General features: G+C 36.9%; 1 protein-coding gene across 6 annotated transcripts in view; it reads right to left on the bottom strand.

Annotated features, from left to right (window-relative positions):
- Window positions 1-20637, bottom strand: part of LOC106083188 (serine-rich adhesin for platelets) — a 536175-nt gene that overhangs the window by 123908 nt on the left and 391630 nt on the right. Inside the window, exon 1 of one of the 6 annotated variants that reach the window (XM_059364649.1) lies at window positions 6151-6456. The exons of the other annotated variants lie outside the window; for them this stretch is intronic. Coding sequence (XP_059220632.1) covers window positions 6151-6168 — 18 coding nt within the window. The 5' untranslated portion in view covers window positions 6169-6456. Of the gene's footprint in view, window positions 1-6150; window positions 6457-20637 lie in introns of those variants that run through there. 6 annotated transcript variants of the gene reach the window in all.

The raw sequence follows: 20637 nt of genomic DNA, 5'->3' as shown, positions 1-20637 counted from the left end.
TCGGGATGCATGGGCAGTTCTTGAACGGCTTCTGGCTGCTCTTCACTCCAAATGCGGCAATTTTGCTTATTTACGTAGCCATTCAACCAGAAATGAGCCTCATCGCTGAACGGTGAATGAACACATTTCGAACCGAACACTGATTTTGGTAATAAAATTCAATGATTTGCAAGTGTTGCTCGTTAGTAAGTCTATTCATGATGAAATGTCAAAGCATACTGAGCATCTTTCTCTTTGACACCATGTCTGAAATCCCACGTGATCTGTCAAATACTAATGCATGAAAATCCTAACCTCAAAAAAATCACCCTTTATATCCAAATCCGAATCGATTTTTTCCAATTTCAATAGGCTTCGTCTCTATGTCGAAAAACATGTCCATGCCAAATTTGAAGACAATCGGATGAAAATTGCGATCTGCAGTTTGTACACAAATTTAGATGGTCAGACGGACATAGCTAAAACGAATCAGAAAGTGATTCTGAATCGATCGGTATTCTTATCCACGGGTCTATCTCTCTTCATTTTGGGTGTTGCAAACTAATTCACTAAGTTATAATACCCTGTACCACAGTAGTGGTGTAGGGTATAAATATTTAGCCAAATTTTGTAAAGAAATACAATTTTAACAAATTTTTGATTCTCGCCGAGATTTGCTTCCGCGCGGTAGAAGACCATGCTAACATATGCAATGATCAGAGATGATAAATGGGGTTGGTAAAATTGTATTAAAAACAAGATTAAAAACTACTTTTGGGGGGCCAAAAGGTACCATTATTTGCTCTTTTCGGCCATAACTAAAAACAAGTTATAGTCCGATTCGGACCATAAATGAATGCTGAACATTGTAGAAGTCAATATTTCAGTTCATTCGGATAAGAATTGCGCCTTGTAGGGTCTCAAGAAGCAAAATCGGGAGATAGGTTTAAAGGGGCGCTGTATCAAGCTATTGATCGATTCAGACCATATTAGACACGTATGTTGAAAGTCATGAGAGAAGCCGCTGTACAAAATTTCTGCCAAATCGGATGAGAACTGCGCCCTCTAGAGGCTAAAGATGTCAAGATCCCAGATCGGTTTTTATGGCAGCTTTATCAGGTTATGTACCGATTTGCGCCATACTAAGCACAGTTATTAGAAGTCATAACAAAACACCTCATGCAAAATTTCAGCCATATCGGATGAGAATTGCGCCCTATATAGGCTCAAGAAGTCAAGATCCCAGACCGGTTTTTATGGCAGCTATATCAGGTTATGTACCGATTTGCGCCATACTTAGCACAGTTATTGGAAGTCATAACAAAACACCTCATGCAAAATTTCAGCCAAATCGGATGAGAATTGCGCCCTCTATAGGCTCAAGAAGTCAAGATCCCAGATCGGTTTATATGGCAGCTATATCAAAACATGGACCGATTTGGCCCATTTACAAACCCAACCGACCCACTCTAATAAAAATTATTTGTGCAAAATTTCAAGCGGCTAGCTTTACTCCTTCGAAAGTTAGCGTGCTTTCGACAGGCAGACGGACAGACATGGCTAGATCGACTTAAAATAACATGAAGATCAAGAATACATGCTATGCAAGTCAGTCCACGCGTGTATTATGACGAAATTTCATAAAAAAACACGGGGAATTCTTTTCTCATGTCTATGAGTGCAATCTGATTCAAGTTCTTAGCTCATTGCTACATTACCTCCTTGTTGTAGCCGAGTATAAACTGTACCTACATATTGTAACTCTCTTATAGGCCGATGTACCCGGCGCGGGTAGCTGTGAGCTCCATACAGGCTGGAACTTTGAGGTCCGATCTGTGTGGTGCGCATAGCTGCCACGAGGGCGCTTCCACAGGTCTCCGATAGTAGAATGCTCCATAAGGAGTAGCTGCAATGGCAGTCACGGATAATCACCGTTATCGAGCGGAGAGTCTCATTGAGAGACCGGGAAGCACCGGCTCGTGCCTATGATGATCGATATGACAAGGCGAGTTATTAGCGCCTTTAAATAACCAATGGCCACCATGTTCCCGCGGCAATCGCTCCTTGCTCACATATAGGAGCCATACCATAGCTCAGAGGTTAGTATTTCGGCATTTGACGCTGAACGCCATGGTTCAAATCCCGATGAGAACATCGAAACAAACTTCACCGGTGGTAATCCTGATGAGGTATCCTCCTAAGGTTTTTAACATTGGCAATCAGCTGCGGAAGCCACCGTAGCGCAGAGGTTAGACGCTAGAAAAAATTTTCACCGGTGGTTTTCCCCTCCTAATGCTGGCGACATTTGTGAGGTACTATGCCATGTAAAACTACTCTCCAAAGAGGTGTCGCACTGCGGTTCGCCGTTCGGACTCGGCTATAAAAAGGAGACCCCTTATCATTGAGCTCAAACTTGAATCGGACTGTACTCATTGATATGTGAGAAGTTTGCCCCAGTTCCTTAGTGGAATGTTCATGGGCAAAATTTGCATTTTGCAATCAGCTATGGAAACTTATCTACCAAAGTGGTGTCGCTACGCAGCAAGCCATTCGAACTCGGCAATAAAACAGAGATCCCTCTTGTTGAGCTTATACTTGTATTGGGCAGTACTCATTGATATGAGAGAAGTATCCCCCTTTTCCTTAATGGCATTTTTATGGGCAGATTTGCAATTTTGCGATTTCAATCATAGTATTAAAACTCTCGTTTCTTGAGTTTTAGCGTGCATATAATAAAATATGGATATGGCCAAAAAAGTTCTAAATGACTCGCGGGGGTACCGTAGTACTCTCGATGTTTAAAAAGTGTACAAAAAGTACCAAAGTATCAAAATTATTATCCCTGACAATGGTGGCCCCAAAAATTTTTGTTAAATCCATGACTTTGTTTAAAAATTTACAAGGTACCAAAAATTTTAAATCTCATTCCACTGTGACCCCCCCTTAACGCTGTAAAAGTATTGTATTGGCATTTATATTACAAACAAAGAACACAAAAATGTCAACAAAAAATGGACAATTACATGAATTACAGAAACATAAACAAAAAAAAAAATAAACGAATTACGTATTATTTTATATGTGCATTGTGGAAAATTCCTGCGTTTTGGGATTTGAAAATGTCAAGGTTGCAATAAATGAAACGCATATGAAAATGGCGGTAAAATAACAAAAAAAGCTGATGGTTGGATGACAATATTTTTTAGTAATTAGGAACAACTTTTTATATGCAAATACAATTTTCACAAAAAAAGAGGAAAATTCAATTTCGTAAAAAGAACAAGTAAAAAGGCGTTAAGTTCGGCCGGGCCGAACTTTGGATACCCACCACCTCAGGTATATATGTAAACCACCTTTCGTCAAAATCCGGTGAAAAATGCAAGCCTTATGCCCCATAGCAGCTATATCGAAATATGTTCCGGTTTGGACCAAATACTTACAAGTACAGGTCATTGTTCAATAACGTATAACAAAATATTGCCCTTTTTAATAGCTATATCTAAAAATCAACAGATCTGAACCATATACGACTCTGATGTCGGAAAGCCTAACATAATTCACTGTGTCAAATTTCAGTGAAATCGGATTATAAATGCGCCTTTTATGGGGCCAAGACTTTAAACCGAGATATCGGTGTATATGACAGCTATATCTAAATCTGGACCGATTTGAGCCAAGTTGCAGAAAAATGTCGAAGAGTCTAACAGAACTCCCTGTCCCAAATTTCGGCGAAATCGGACAATAAATGCGCCTTTTATGGGCCCAACACCTTAAATCGAGAGATCAGATCGAGAGATTCAAATCTGGACCGATCTGTACCGTATTGCAGAAGTATGTCGAGGGGCTTAACACAACTCACTGTCTCAAATTTCGGCGACATCGAACAATAAATGCGCTTTTTATGGGCCCAACACCTGAAATCGAGAGGTCAGTCTATATGGCAGCTATATCCAAATCTAGACCGATGTGGGCCAAATTGAAGAAGAATGTCGAAGGGCCAAACACAACTCACTGTCCCAAATTTTGGCGAAATCGGATAATAAATGCGCTTTTTATGGGCCTAAAGCCTTAAATCGAGAGATCGGTCTATATGGCAGCTATATCCAAATCTAGACCGATGTGGGCCAAATTGAAGAAAAATGTCGAAGGGCCAATCACAACTCACTGTCCCAAATTTTGGCGAAATCGGATAATAAATGGGCGCAAAACCTTAAATCGAGAGATCGGTCTATATGACAGCTATATCCAAATCTGGACCGATCTGGACCATATTGCAGATATATGTTGAAGGGGCTAACACAACTCACTGTTCCAAATTTCAGCAAAATCTGATAATAAATGTGGCTTTTATGGGCCTAAGACCCTAAATCGGCGGATCGGTCTATATGTGGCCTATATCAGGATACAGTCCGATATAGCTCATCTTCGAACTTGACCTGCTTATGTACTAAAAAGGAATCTGTGCAAAATTTCAGTTCGATATCTCGATTTTTAAAGACCGTAGCGTGATTTCAACAGAGAGACGGACGGACATGGCTAGATCGTCTTAGATTTTTACGCTGATCAAAAATATATATACTTTATAGGGTGGGTCGGAAATGGATATTTCGATGTGTTGCAAACGGAATGACAAAATGAATATACCCCCATCCATCGGTGGTGGGTATAAAAATTTAAAGGTTTTTTGTAATATCTTCAGGCCTTATTGTTTAAATTTCTCTACATTATTTTTATACCCTATACCTAAGGATGCGGGTATACTAATTTTGTCATTCTGTTTGTAACACCTCGAAATATGCGTCTAAGACCCCATAAAGTATTTATATTCTTGATCGTCGTGACATTTTAAGTCGAACTAGCCATGTCCATTCGTCTGTCCGTCCGTCTGTCTGTCGAAAGCACGCTAACTTTCGAAAGAATAAAGCTAGCCGCATGAAATTTTGTTAGTGTATGTCGGTTGGTATTGTAAATGGGCCACATCAGTCCATGTTTTGATATAGCTGCCATATAAACCGATCTTGGGTCTTGATTTCTTGAGTCTCTAGGGGGCGCAATTATTATCCGATTTTATTGAAATTTTGCACGAAGTGTTTTGGTATCACTTCCAACAACTACGCTAAGTATGGTTTACATCGGTCCATGTTTTGATATAGCTGCCATATAAACCGCTGATATGGGTCTTGACTTCTTGAGCCTCTAGAGGGCGCAATTCTCGTCTGATTTAATTGAAATTTTGCATGTGGTGTTTTGGTAGCACTTCCAACACCTACGCTAAGTATGGTTTTAATCGGTCCATGTTTTGATATAGCTGCCATATAAACCGATCTTGGGTCTTGACTTCTTAAGCCTCTAGAGGGCGCAATTCTTATCCGATTGGAATGAAATTTTGCACGACGTGTTCTGTTATGATATCCAACAACTGTGCCAAGTATGGTTCAAATCGGTCCATGTTTTGATATAGCTGCCATATAAACCGATCTTGGGTCTTGACTTCTTGAGCCTCTAGGGGGCGCAATTCTCATCCGATTTGATTGAAATTTTGCACGTAGTGTTTTGGTAGCACTTCCAACAACTGTGCTAAGTATGATTCAAATCGGTTTGTAATCTAATATAGATGTCATATAAACCGATCTTGGATCTTGACTTCTTGAGTCAATAGAGCGCGCAATTCTCATCCGATTTGAATGAAATTTTGCATAAGGTGTTTTGTTATGACATCCAATAACTGTGCTAAGTATGGCGTAAATCGGAATAGAACCTGATATAGCTGCCATATAAACCGACCTGGGATCTTGACTTCTTGCACCTCTAGAGGGCCCAATTCTCATCCGATTTGGATTGTACAACGGCTTCTCTCATGACCTTCAACATGCGTGTCTAATATGGTCTGAATCGATCAATAGCTTGATACAGTTCCCATATAAACCTCTCTGTCCCGATTTTGTTTCTTGAGACTCTACAAGGCGCAAATCTTATCCGAATGAACTGAAATATTACACACTGACTTTTACAAGGTTCAGCATTCATTTATGGTCCGAATCGGACTATAACTTGTTTTTGGGTTATTTTGAAACTTTAGAAATACCAAGAATTTTATAAATTCATGTTTTAATTTTTGTTGGCAGAAGGTTAAGTTTTATCATTATTAAAGCTTTGTATCTCAGTATTTACCTGTTTACATTCCAACATAGCTTTGAATTGTTTGTAGACACCCTATGTTTTCCCAAGGGTGTTTGAAGATGTTTCTTGCAGATTGTACAATGTTGACTTTCACGTATTCATTGTGGCATATTTTGGAAGGATTTGTTGTTTTGTTGCTTTTTTATTTTGGCAAACTTTTGCAATTTATTGATTTTTGTAACAGTTTAGGAATTAGGTTTTTAGATGATTTTTCACATTTTATTTTTTTGAATTGAACACAACCATTTGATTTAAAAATTTAGGGAGTTTTAAGAGATATGAAGAATAGTTCGGTATATTTTTTCATTTATTTATTTGTGACACTGTTAACATGTAAAATCATTTTTATTTAAATTAAATAATGATAAGGCGCTAGTCCTTGTCATCAAAGGCAACCACCATGTTTTTTTTTCACTTTTATTATTCTAATTAAAAACAAATTCTGTGAGGTCTGTTAATGTCAGTCTTTTGTTCCTTTGACCCTTATTTTTTTCTTTGAACATGCACCACCATTTTCATATTTAATTCAATTAAACTGCTATCTAGACCCAACTTATGAAAGCATTCCAGCTTTGTCCTTTATTTATTTTTTGTTGGAAAAAAATTTGTTAGGACTGACGTTCGCCCCCGTAATAAAGTAATAATTATTATAATTGCATCATCAGAGTGAGTAGAAGGATGATGACTAAAAGACCACTAGCGGCAAAAGAAAGAAGTCCAAAGAGCTGGCGTTTTTATTTATGAGGTTAATAGACTTTTATGGGTTATGCCAAAAGGTCAGAGATATTTGGTAGATAATTGAAATGGAATTGCATAGAGGAATGAAATTCAAAGCACTTCGCATTAAAACGAGTCATAAGTTTTGAAAATAACAATTTTATATGGTTCAGGGAGTAGTTTTTATTCTAAACACGTAAAAAAGGCGTTAAGTTCGGCCGGGCCGAACTTTAGATACCCACCACCTTGGGTATATATGTAAACCACCTTTCATCAAAATCCGGTGAAAATTGCTTAACTTATGTCCCATAGCAGTTACATCGAAATATGTTCCGATTGGGACCAAATACTAATAAGTACAAGGCATTGGTCAATTGCGTATAACAAAATATTGGTCTTTTTAGTAGCTATATCTAAAAATACACCGATCTGAACCATATACGACTCGGATGTCGAAAAGCCTAATATAAGTCACTGTGTCAAATTTCAGTGAAATCGGATTATGAATGCGCCTTTTATGGGCCCAACGTCTTAAATCGAGAGATCGGTCTATATGGCAGCTATATTCAAATCTGGACCGATCTGGGCCAAATTGAAGAAGAACGTCGACGAGCCTAACACAACTCACTGTCCCAAATTTTGGCGATATCGGAAAATAAATGAGCCTTTTATGGTCCGAAGACCCTAAATCGGAAGATCGGTCTATATAGCAGCTATATCCAAATCTAGATCGATCTGAGCCAAACTGAAGACGAATGTCGAAGAGCCTAACACAACTCACTAACACAAATCGGTCTATATACCAGCTATATCCAAATCTGGATCGATCTGGGTGAAATTGAAGAAGAATGTCAAAGGGCCAAACGCAACTCACTGTCCCAAATTTCAGCAAAATCGGATAATAAATGTGGCTTTTATGGTCCGAAGACCCTAAATCGGAAGATCGGTCTATATAGCAGCTATATCCAAATCTAGATCGATCTGAGCCAAACTGAAGACGAATGTCGAAGAGCCTAACACAACTCACTGTCCCAAATGTTGGCAAAATCGGACAATAAATACGCCTTTTGCGGACGCAAGACCTCAAATCGAGAGATCGGTCTATATGGCAGCTATATCCAAATCTAGACCGATCTGGGCCATATTGCGGAAGTATGTCGAAAGGCTTCAAACAACTCACTGTCCCAAATTTCGGCAACATCGGACAATAAATGCGCCTTTAATGGCCCCAAAACATTAAATCGAGAGATCGGTCTATATGGCAGCTATATCCAAATCTGAACCAATCTGGGCCAAATTGACGAAGGATGTCGAAGGGCCTAACACAACTCACTGTCCCAATTTTCAGCAAAATTGGATAATACATGTGGCTTTTATGGGCCAAATAGCCTAAATCGGAGGATCGGTCTATATGGTAGCTATATCCAAATCTAGACCGATCTGGGTCAAATTGAAGAAGAATGTCAAATCGCCTAACACAACTCACTGTCCCAAATTTCAGCAAAATCGGATAATAAATGTAGCTTTTATGGGCCAAAGATCCTAAATCGGAGGATCGTCCTATATAGCAGCTATATCCAAATCTGGACCGATCTGGGCCAAATTGATGAAGGATGTCGAAGGGCCTAACACAACTCACTGCCCCGAATTTCAGCAAAATCGGATAATAAATGTGGCTTTTATGGGCCAAAGACCCTAAATCGGAGGATCGGTCTATATGGCAGCCATATCCAAATCTGGGCCAAATTGAAGAAGGATGTCAAAGGGCCTAACACAACTCACTGTCCCAAATTTCAGCAAAATCGGATTAAAAAAGGTGGCTTTTAGGGTCTAAGACCCTAAATCGGAGGATCGGTCCATATGAAGCTATATCCAAATCTGGACTGATCTGAGCCAAATTGAAGAAGGATGTCAAAGGGCCCAACACAACTCACTGTCCCAAATTTCAGCAAAATCGGATAATAAATGTGGCTTTTATGGGCCAAAGACCCTAAATCGGCGGATCGGTCTATATGGGGGCTATATCAAGATATAGTCCGATATAGCCCATCTTCGAACTTAACCTGCTTATGGGCAAAAAAAGAATCTGTGCAAAGTTTCAGCTCAATAACTCGATTTTCAAAGACTGTAGCATGATTTCAATAGACAGACGGACAGACGGACGGACATATCTAATAGATGGTCTTAGATTTTAACGCTGATCAAGAATATATATACTTCATAGGGTGGGTCGGAAATGGATATTTCGATGTGTTGCAAACGGAATGACAAAATGAATATACCCCCATCCTTCGGTGGTGGGTATAAAAATGGAAGGCATGGAAGGAATGGTATCCTTCACCTCCTAAGTCAGCGTGACTTAGGAAGTGAAGGATACCAAGTAATGGTTCTGAGTTGCTTTAACCTGACAAAATTCTGGCCAATGTTGGATTCTTCTACCACAGAATCGATTCCTTATAAAGGTATAGAATCAAATTGCAATTTTCCTATGAACATTCCATTAAGAAACTGGGGCAAACTTCTCACATATCAAAGAATGCTGTCCAATGCAAGTTTAAGCTCAATAAAAAGGGGCCTCCTTTTTACAACCGAGTGCGAACAGCGTGCCGCAGTACGACCCTTTTTAGGGAGAAGTTTTTACATGGCAGACTACCAGCATTAACAGGGTATAACCACCGCTTAAAATTGTTTCTGATGTTCTCGCCAGGATTCGAACTCAGATCTTCAGCGTCATAGTCCGACATGCTAATCTCTCCCCTATAGTGACCTTCGGTGATATAGAATCTGCGTAGCAGAAACTTGGTTTTAGTACAACAAGGCAGCTTGAGCCGATGGTTTGCTAGGGTTGAACTGTTTAAAACCGTAAGCGACATGATGAGAAGGCGTATGCAGCAGCTAGTCTGCGCAATCTCGCTAAAAGTACACTTAATTGAAATTTGAAAACGCTTAACTGAAGATTGAAACCTCAGGCAGGAGCAATCTCAGCCGCAGGAGCCGATGAGTTGCCAGTTAAAATATTTAAGACCAGAGACGATAGGCTGATGAGGTATATGCATCGGCTCATTTGCGAAATGAATGGAACCTCAGAAGCATACTATGTCCCGTTTATAACCAGGAGTCAAGACAGTATGTGCCAGCCTCTGAGGAATAAGTCTCCCCTCCATGTGGTATGTAATAGTCTTGAGCATACTGGGTAAGAAATTCCAATCTAAAGTCAACAAGTAAAAACGTGCTAAGTTCGACCGGGCGGAATCTTACATACCCTCCACCATGCATCGCATTTGTCCAGTTGTTTGCCCGATATATTTCTATAGGCAAGCAAAGGATAATAGATAAAAATTGCTATGCTATTGTAGCTATACCAAGTTATAAACCGATTGGAGCCATATTTGGATTGGCTGTTGGAGACCCAAGTGGAAGTCATTGTGCAAAATTTAAGCAAAATCGGATAAAAATTGGACTCAAGAAGTATTATTGGGAGATCGGTTTATATTGGAAACATATCAGGTTATGAACCGAAAGTCATTGAAAGTCATAACAAAACACTTGGTTTGGCTGTTGGAGACCAAATTGGATAAGAATTGCGCCCTGTATGGGCTCAAGAAGTATAATTTGAAGTAGAAGTATATTGGAGACCAAAGTGAAAGTTATTGTGCAAAATTTAAGCAAAATCGGATAAGAATGGCGACCTCTATGGGCTCAAGAAGTATGATTGGGAGATCAGTTTACATTGGAAACATATCAGGTTATGAACCGAAAGTCACTGAAAGTCATAACAAAATACCTCAAGCGAAATTACACCCAAATCGTGTAATAATTGTGCGGTTTATATGGGAGCTATATCAGGTAATGAACCAATTTGGACCATACTTGACACAGTTGCTAAAAGTTAAAACAGAACACTTCGTACAAAATTTCAGCCAAATCGAACAATAATTGCGCCCTCTAGAGGCTCAAGAAGTAAAATCGAGAGATCGGTTTATATGGGAGCTATATCAGGTTATGAACCGATTTAAACTATACTAATCATAGTTATTCGAAGTCATACCAAACGAAATATGCAAAATTTCAGCCAAATCGGATAATAATTGCGCCCTCTAGTGGCTCAAGAAGTCAAGATCCAAGAACGGTTTATATGGCAGCTATATCAGGTTATGAACCGATTTGAACCATACTTAGCACAGTTGTTGGTAGTCATAACGAAATACTTCATGCAAAATTTTCGCCAATTCGGATAAGAATTGCGCCCTCTAGTGGCTTAAGAAGTCAAGATCCAAGAACGGTTTATATGGCAGCTATATCAGGTTTTGAACTGATTTTAACCATACTTAGCACTACATTAAATGGCAGCTATATCAGGTTATGAACCGATTTAAACTATACTAAGCATAGTTATTTGAAGTCATACCAAACGAAATATGCAAAATTGCAGCCAAATCGGATAAGAATTGCGCCCTCTAGTGGCTCAAGAAGTCAAGATCCAAAATCGGTTTATATGGCAGCTATGTAAGATTATCAACCGATTTAAACCATACTTGGGACAGTTTGTGGAAGTCATAACAAAACACCTAATGCGAAATTTTCAGCTAAATCGGAAAAGAATTGCGCCCTCTAGATGTTCAAGAATTCAAAACCGAAGATCAGATTATATGGCGGCTATGTTCAAACATTGACCGATTTGACCCATTTACAATTCCAACCGACTTACATCAAAGAGATATATTTGTGCAACATTTTAAGCGTGCGGAAGGACAGACATGGCTAGATCGACATAAAATGTCATGACGATCAAGAATATATATACTTAAAGGGGTCTTAGAGGAATATTTCGGATTTCGGAATATTTCCGTGGCGTAGAGGTTAGCATGCCCATTTATGATGACGAGCACCTGGGTTGAAATCCCGGCGCGAACATCAGAAAATTTTTCAGCGGTGGTTTTCTCCTTACTAATACTGGCTACATTTGTGAGGTATCCTGTCATGTTAAAACTTCTCTACCAAGTGGTGTTGCCATGCGGCACGCCAATCGGACTCGGCATAAAAAACAGAGACCTCCTATCATTGAGTTTGAAAATTAATCAGACTGTATCATTGATATGGGAGAAGTATCCCCTTCTCCTTAATGGAATGTTCATGGGAAATTTAGTAGACGAATACTTCGAGGTGTGACAAACGGAATGACGAAATTAGTATACCCACATCCTATGGTGGAGGGTATACAAATACTGTGAATCCACCCTATTTCATATAAATTTTCTCATTAAGGATAAATTTGGGAATTTTTGTAACAATTTTGGGAATTGAGCTTTTCAAATGGTCTGTAAGTGAGTTAGTAAGTAAAGTCATAGAAACGAACCCTTAACTTGGCGTCAAAATAAGGTTTTCCATGATGATGGTTATTTAAAGTTGGGTTGGGTCATTGTTGAGTTTATGTTCGTTTTATTCTAAATTTGTTTTAACGATTAAAGTTTTTCTTTTGTTTTTTTTTCTTAGCTATGGGTGAGATTAAAGTCCCCTCTAAATGATTGCACTCCAAAAACCTTGGTGTTGTCCTTTAAAACCAAAAACAATTTTAATTACAAAGAGAATTAAGAAGCGAGAAGTAGAAAAGAGAGTTCATACTCTTGAACATTAAAGTTGTATAAGAGTACGAGAATAATAATCATCATCAGGCCCAAATGGTCTTCGTGCTGAATGTTTTTAATTTAATTAAAACAGGGCGGATGGATGACTGAATTTCTCATTATGATTGAATGCAAACGCTGAAATTCTAGTCTTTTTTTCCAGCAGGTCTACTTTTATTTTCATGTTACTTTTTTCGTTTATTTTTTGAACGGCTACTCGCGCACACATAGGACCTGGTGACCTTAAAAAAAGTCCTCAGGAAGGAAGGAATGTGGTCACAAACATACATTTTTTTTATTCATAAAATAGCAACAGAGGTATTGAGAGGCCAACAGACTGACTGACGGACTAACTAACACGCACTCAAACACATGCCACATTATCCTTAACGGCATTTAATGCAATATGTATACAACAGTTTGAAATAATTGTTGGTCGACAAACGACAATCATGTTGAGAGTTGAGTATGTCGAGGATAGGAAAATGACGACGATGAGTTGCCTTTATTTTTTTATACATCCTTTTTTTTTTGTTAGGAAGTTGAGGTATACTTATCGCTAAAAATCACGCAAAAATGTCAACAGCTAAGAAAGATTTCTCAAACACATACAAAAAAAACAACAAATATGGTGCGAGGAAGTTTTATGGGCGAAACAGGAAACGAAGCCAAAATGGCATTGATACCAAGAGTATTTAGAATTATTGTTGGATAATGAATTATTAAAATAAGAACACTTAGAACAGATTTGAATTTAATTTCCACTCAATTTGTATACATTTTTGATTTAGTATAACTGCAAGCATAGTATACTTTTAGGGGCTTACATTTTTCCATTTCATTGCCCTTTCTTTCAATGGCTTGCATATATTTTTGCACTTTATAACACCGCGCACTCATTCACACATCAACCATTTCACTTCAATTTGGCCATAAATACATTTTCTTAAAAAATTTATTATATTTTTTCCCCGCAATTCTTTATATTTTGTTGTTTTATTTCACATAAATTATGACTGCTCTTTTTTCTATCTGTTTGGCCCCCCAAAGTATGCTTTGCCTTTGAAATATATAAATTTTCTCTTTTTCCGCTTAGCTAGAGAAATTCCTTTTGGCAAAAATTTGTATGTATGATAGATACCATAGAATACAATCAGCAACAACAACAACAACACAAATAACACCACATACAATATCAAACTCTCGCTCCTTTCATGTATTCGCACTTTTAGGGCGGGGGGATGTTCTTTCGAACGTTTCTTTGGTCCGTGTGGTGTGTATATATAGTATGTGGCACTTTTTTTCGATAAAGAATACAAACGAAATACACGAAATACTACCAAACACCAACAGCGCCAAGCGTTGAAGTTTTCCTACTATGTTGCATGATGGGGTCTAACCGTTGTTGTCATCGTCGTCGTCGTTGTTGTGTATGTTAAATTAATTTTCTTTAGATTTTCCCCCAAAAATATATAAACTGATTGTGATGGTTGTTTGGTGGATTTGTTGTGATGACTGTTGCGTTGTTGTTGGTTTGTTGAGTAAGGACTTTGAAAACATTCACACTCTCTCACATAAGGCCTGAGAGCTTAATGCAATATTTCTTAATAAAAGCTTTAAATGTTATGAATGTGGTATATGAAAAGAAAGCTGTACTAAATGTCATATGAAAGGAGAAATGTCAAACAAAATAGTGTAAATGGGGTCTTAAAAGCTAATAAGGGAAGCTTTAAAAATAAAAGCTTTGTATGCGAAAAGCTTCTATTAATAAAGTCGCGTACTGTATAAAAAAAGTTTCTAAAACTAAAGTTCTTGAATGTAGATTTTGTGAAAAATTTACAAAAAAATCAGTCTAAAAGTTTAACAAGCTGAATCGAGGGAGGTTCATATAGGGTCTATATTTACTGATGTACCTGTTGGGACTGTATAAAATACCAATAGAGTGATTTTTAAATTTGTACTTCTACTTACATAATAATAAAATGTCGTAAAATTTTAACATAAATAAGGTTAGCACATACCTGAAAAGATATGAAAAGAAACAACATAATTAAACAAAAGTGCCAAAAATGGTTCAAATTCTTTAAAAAATATGATAAAATTTATGTCTCTATCCCACACATAAGCATAGTATACTTTTAGGAGCATAAAAAATCATCAGTTTATTTTAATTTTATTATACCCTCCACTATAGGATGGGGGTATACTAATTTAGTCATTCCGTTTGTAACACCTTGAAAAATTTGTCTAAGACCTTATAAAATATATATATTAGGGCGGATTGATTTGTACGGATGAAAAAAAATGTTAAAAATCGTATAGCAAAAACATAATCTACATAAAATTCTACAATTCCTCCAAACAAAACATGGATCTAAATCAAACCCTAATCCACGTCTCTCGAATTGGAAAAAGTTATTACTTCTAGAATGTTTATACCCACCACCATAGGATATACTTATTATTCTTGATCCTCTTGACGTTCTGAGTCGATTTAGCCATGTCAGTCCGCCTGTCGAAATCACGATGGAGATCGAACGCGTAAAGCTAGCCGCTTACAATTTTGGACAGATACTTATTATCAATGTAGGTCGTTAGGAATTGTAAATGGGCAGTATCGGTTCAGATTTAGATATAGCTCCCATATAAACCGATATGCCGATTTGATTTCCAACAACTGTGCCAAGTACGGACCAAATCGGTCTATAACCTGATATAGCTCCCATATAAACCGATCTCCCGATTTGACTTCTTGAGAGCCTAGAAGCCTCAGTTTTCATCCGATTTGGTGTTTTGTTATGACTCCCAACAACTGTGCCAAGTACGGTTCAAATCGGTTAAGAACATGATATAGCTCCTAAATAAACAGATCTCCCGATTTGATGTCTTGAGCTCTTTCCAGCCGCGATTTTTATCCGATTTGGTTGAAATTTTGCATATAGTGTTCTGCTGTGACTCTCAACAACTGCGCCAAGTATGGTCCAATTCGGTGTATAACTAGATATAGCTTCCATATTTTAGCAGAATCCATGGTGGTGGGTTCCCAAGATACGGCCCGGCCGAACTTTGCACGCTTTTACTTGTTTTATACTGGGCACATGAGCTGACCTATCGACGGTGGCATTTGGAAATAAAGGGTTTTCGACATACTCTTGCAGAATTTTTGGTCGGTTTTTCCCTTATAGAGTCTATGGTCATTTTTATACCCTACACCACCACTGTGGTACCTGGTGGTATTACTTAGTGCATTTGTTTGTAATACCCGGAAGGAAGATCGACTCAGAATCAATTCTGATTCGATTTAGCTATGTCCGTCTGTATGTCTGCCCATGTTAATTTGTGTCGAAAGTACAGGTCACAATTTTCATTCAATCGTCTTCAAATTTGACACATATGTTTTTTTGATGTAAAGACGAAGCATATTGAAATTGGAAAAAATTAGTTCAGATTTGGATATAGCTCACATATCGTCCGATTTGGACTTATATTGCAATAATGTGGTCATTTGTTAAACGATTCTCTCAAAATTCGGCAGGAAGGATTTCCTCTTGACTCTTAACAATAATGGAGAATTTCATAGAAATCGGTTCAGATTTAGATATAGCTGCCATATATGTATGTCACCCGTTTTCACTTCTATAGCCACTGCAAGCGAATTTTGGTTTCCAAAATTGTACACAACGCTTTATAATGATTTTTTTTTTTCATTTTTGTTTTTTTTTATTATTCAAGATATTTTTTTTTATTTTCGTTTTTTTAACCTAATATTTAAATTTAATTATTTTTTTATTATTATTATTTTATTATTTTATTTTGTTTTCTATCATCATTACAATTCAAAACTTCTAATACATAGTATATATTAAATATAACAAAATAGAATATGTATTTATGACAATAACTTAGAAAGTTGTCTGTCAATAACCGATATTTAAAATTCTGTTAAATTAACTATAATTCTATAAAATAGTTGGTTTTTTTTTTTTTTTTTTTTTTTCAAAATTGTTCTTGAATTATATTCTTTCTATATCTTAATGCCATTCGGACATAATTGTATAGCTTCTCCCATCCATCTTCCATATACCCATTTAAAATATTTATAAGTTCTCTTTCTTCTAAATATGTGCTTCCTAAAAACCTCACTCTAATTTCACATAATATTGGACATTTGGCAATGAAATGTTGCATATTCTCGACTTCACGTGTATTGCAGAGAGTACATAGCTTTGTTTCTTCATTTCCATGGTAGTTTCCATTTAAAGGGAGTACATCGGCTCTTGTTCTCATTAAAATAGAAATCTGATCCAAATTCCTACTATTGGCCATATACTCTATTCCAACCTCTGGATTCAGAAAACGGTAAAATCTGGTTTCGCTGGCATTTGCACTCCGTCTTTTTTGTCTATAGTTCTGTATTTTTAGCTTATTTGACATATCGTCCATTTCTCTTATCCATTCCTGCGTATTTATATCTATATTAGATGTTGAAATATTTACTTGATACGCCAAGGTTTCTATGGTCTTTGCCCAAAATATTCTTTTCTCCCATATTTTGGAGGACAGTATATGTGGTAATCTTCGGGTTTCATATTTAAATAACGTAGTTCCAACATAATCCAAGTGAAGCTTTAGAGTGTAGAAGTGATTGTCCTGTACATCTGTTTCTAATGATAAAATGTAGTTTGGCAGTGAATCTGGTTGCCTCAATACCCTTTTTAAGAAGTATCTCTGTAGCTTATCAACTTCATCGAACCATCCAAATCCCCACACTTGTGCCGCATAAGACTGTGTCGTTCTACATACGCTTTGAAAGATTTTCCATTTTGCTATTAGTGATATCTGTGGCTTATTTATAAGTTCCTTCCAGGTAGCATTTATGTACGTTTTCGATTTTATATTTCTGGCCTCGACATGTTTTGTGAAGGTCATTTTTGGTGTTAATGTGACCCCTAAATAAATATATTCATTCACGATTTCGATTTCTTGATTGTGATATATCCATTTTTCATTTGTCGATAGTCTACCTCCATTTCGGAAGACCATTATCTTTGATTTTGCCAAATTTACAACCATATTCCACTGGATGCAATAATTTTCCAAGTTCTTTATCATTTTTTGCAATACTTCTCTATCTTCCGCTAAAATCACTATGTCATCAGCATACAATAACACACGAATATTTAATTCATCAATCAGCACTCCACCTTCTAGCCCGTCGTGCAGATCATTTAGATACAAGGTAAATAACAATGGTGACAATAAACATCCTTGTCGTACTCCAGTGTAAGTATAGAAATGCTCTGATACGTCTTTTCCAGTCCATACCACCGACCTAGTATTTCTGTATATTTTTTCAATCAAATTAACTACTTTTGTTGAAATCCCCATGCTATGAAGTTTAAAAAACATCAGGTTTCGTGAAATCATATCAAAAGCCGCCGAAAAATCAACAAAAAACGCATAGACTTTCTTTTTCTCATCAAGTTTTAGGTGAACAATTGAGGCTAAATTATATATATTGTCTACCGTCGAATATCCTGATCGGAAGCCTGCTTGAAATTCATTTAAAATGTTATTGCTTTCTGTCCACTGCTTTATACGATTATTTAAAATTCCCATAAGAACTTTGGCAGAAGAATTCATAAAGGTTATCCCTCTATAATTGCTTGTTATATTAAGATCTCCTTTTTTGTGGATGGGGAATATTACCGATTCTTCCATTGTACTATCTACATTTAAATTTAATTAATTTTTTTATCTGTGGTGAATTTTTATACAGTTTTAATTATACCACCTCGATTGCCATTATTTTTTACTTGTAAATACCGATTTCAATTTCCTTATTAAATATCGGATACAATTACCAACGATTATGATGTTTATGTATCGTAAACGACATTGCAATTGCAATTAGCAAAGACATTAACCCTGTTATTAATGTACTGTATACATAAGAAATGAAAAAAGTAACGATATACCAAAGCTCTGCCGTAAAAATTATGATTACCAAATTTGCAGTAAAAGTAAAGAAATGAAGGAAAAAAAGATACGCATATTGGAAACTTAACCAAAGGTTCCCTTCACGGGAAACTTTGGATATTTCGAAAAAGCAAACTTCGCAAACAGCATGACATTGAGAGTAAAATTCTGCTTGCGGCATATTCTAAGATAACTCTCATTTTTCTATATTCGCAAGCGCCACCAACCAGTCTAGGTGCGAACTTCAAAATATGTATCTTTATATAATTTATCTATGCAAGAAAGGGAAAAGCATTGCCATATACAAAAATCTTATGACAAATTCGACACTATTGGTGGTGAAGTTTCAATTAGGTGAACGGGACAATATATTAAACATATTTTGTGGTAAAAGTGCAGTTCGTTGTAGTTTAGAAAACATTTTTTACTATCCAAACACCATGATATGTGGGGTATATTAAATTATTCATTCCGTTTGTAAAACCTAGAGATTTTAATCTTAAAGGCTCTAAATTATATATTGGGTTGCCCAAAAAGTAATTGTCGGTAATATAGTAGTAATATAGTCGGCGTTGACAAATTTTTTCAACGGCTTGTGACTCTTTAATTACATTCTTTCTTCTGTAATGTTATCAGCTGTTACTTTTAGCTTGCTTTAGAAAAAAAGTGTGCAAAATTTTGTTTACATTTGTTTGTTTGGCGTCAATTTTAATATGGGTACCACATGTTTTAAAAGAAATTCATTTAATAAACCGAATCAACGCTTGTGATATGCACCTTAAACGCAATGAATTCGATCCGTTTTTAAAACGAATCATAACTGGAGATGAAAAATGGATTGTTTACAACAGCATTAGTCGAAAACGATCATGGTCCAAGCTTGGTGAACCATCTCAAACCACTTCAAAGGCTGATATGTACCAAAAGAAGGTTATGCTGTCTGTTTGGTGGGATTGGAAGGGTGTGGTATATTTTGAGCTGCTTCCAAGGAACCAAACGATTAATTCGGATGTTTACAGTCAACAATTGGACAAATTGAATACAGCCATCAAGGAGAAGCGACCAGAATTGGTCAATCGTAAAGGTGCCATATTCCACCAGGACAACGCTAGACCGCACACATCTTTAGTCACTCGCCAAAAACTAAGTGAGCTTGGCTGGGAACTTTTAATGCATCCACCATATATCCCTGACATTGCACCATCGGACTACCATTTATTTCGATCTTTGCAGAACTCCTTAAATGGTAAAACTTTCGGCAATGATGAGGCTATAAAATTGCACTTGGTTCAGTTTTTTGCAGATAAAGGGCAGAAGTTCTATGAGCGTGGAATACTAATTTTGCCAGGAAGATGGCAAAAGGTTATCGAACAAAATGGCAATTATATATTTGATTAAAGTTCATTCTAAGTTTTATTAAAAATGCATTTACTTTCTTTTAAAAAATCTGCAATTACTTTCTGGGCAACCCATATATATTAGTAATGGTCTTGCCATTCTAAGTCAATGTTGACACGAGATTTGGAACGGAAGTATCTCTTATGCTGTTAAAAATCACTTGCACGGCTTTAGCCCGTCCTTACTAGTCAATTTTAATCTTCTTGCTTACAAGTTCCCTTGATTTCAATATTAAGATCATTGCCTTTACGTGTAACAAGTTTTATTATCACCACCCACAAATTACCACTGCTGCCATTACCCACACTATTTACAAAGCATAGGTTCTCACTCTACCTTGTACCATGTATATACATGGACTAGTGGTGACTTTGATACTTGTTTTTATTGCTTTTTAATCCACTTAACAATTACAACAAATTAAATTTGTTTTGTCTACAATTGGAAAACTGTTGTACAAGAAATTAGTGTCAACACAAAGAATATAGAACTCAACAAAACTCGTAAGGCAAAATCAAATACAAAGCTTGAGGTAGTCATATGGGGTGCAAATACCAACAAAAAGAGATGTCATATGTATGTATGTATGTACATGTGTTTGTATTTTAAGTACGACATATCAAGGCTAATGCTGTGCATGATGGCATCAACAACAACACCACCTGTAGATTGTGGAACAAACAAATTTTCAAGGGTTTTACTTGCTCCCTTTACTCATTACGAAATACCTTGGATGAGAGTGCTAATGATGTAGGTGCTA

This window comes from Stomoxys calcitrans, chromosome 3, assembly GCF_963082655.1.
Source record: "Stomoxys calcitrans chromosome 3, idStoCalc2.1, whole genome shotgun sequence".
NCBI lineage: Eukaryota > Metazoa > Arthropoda > Insecta > Diptera > Muscidae > Stomoxys > Stomoxys calcitrans.
This window is presented reverse-complemented; position numbering and strand designations above follow the sequence as displayed.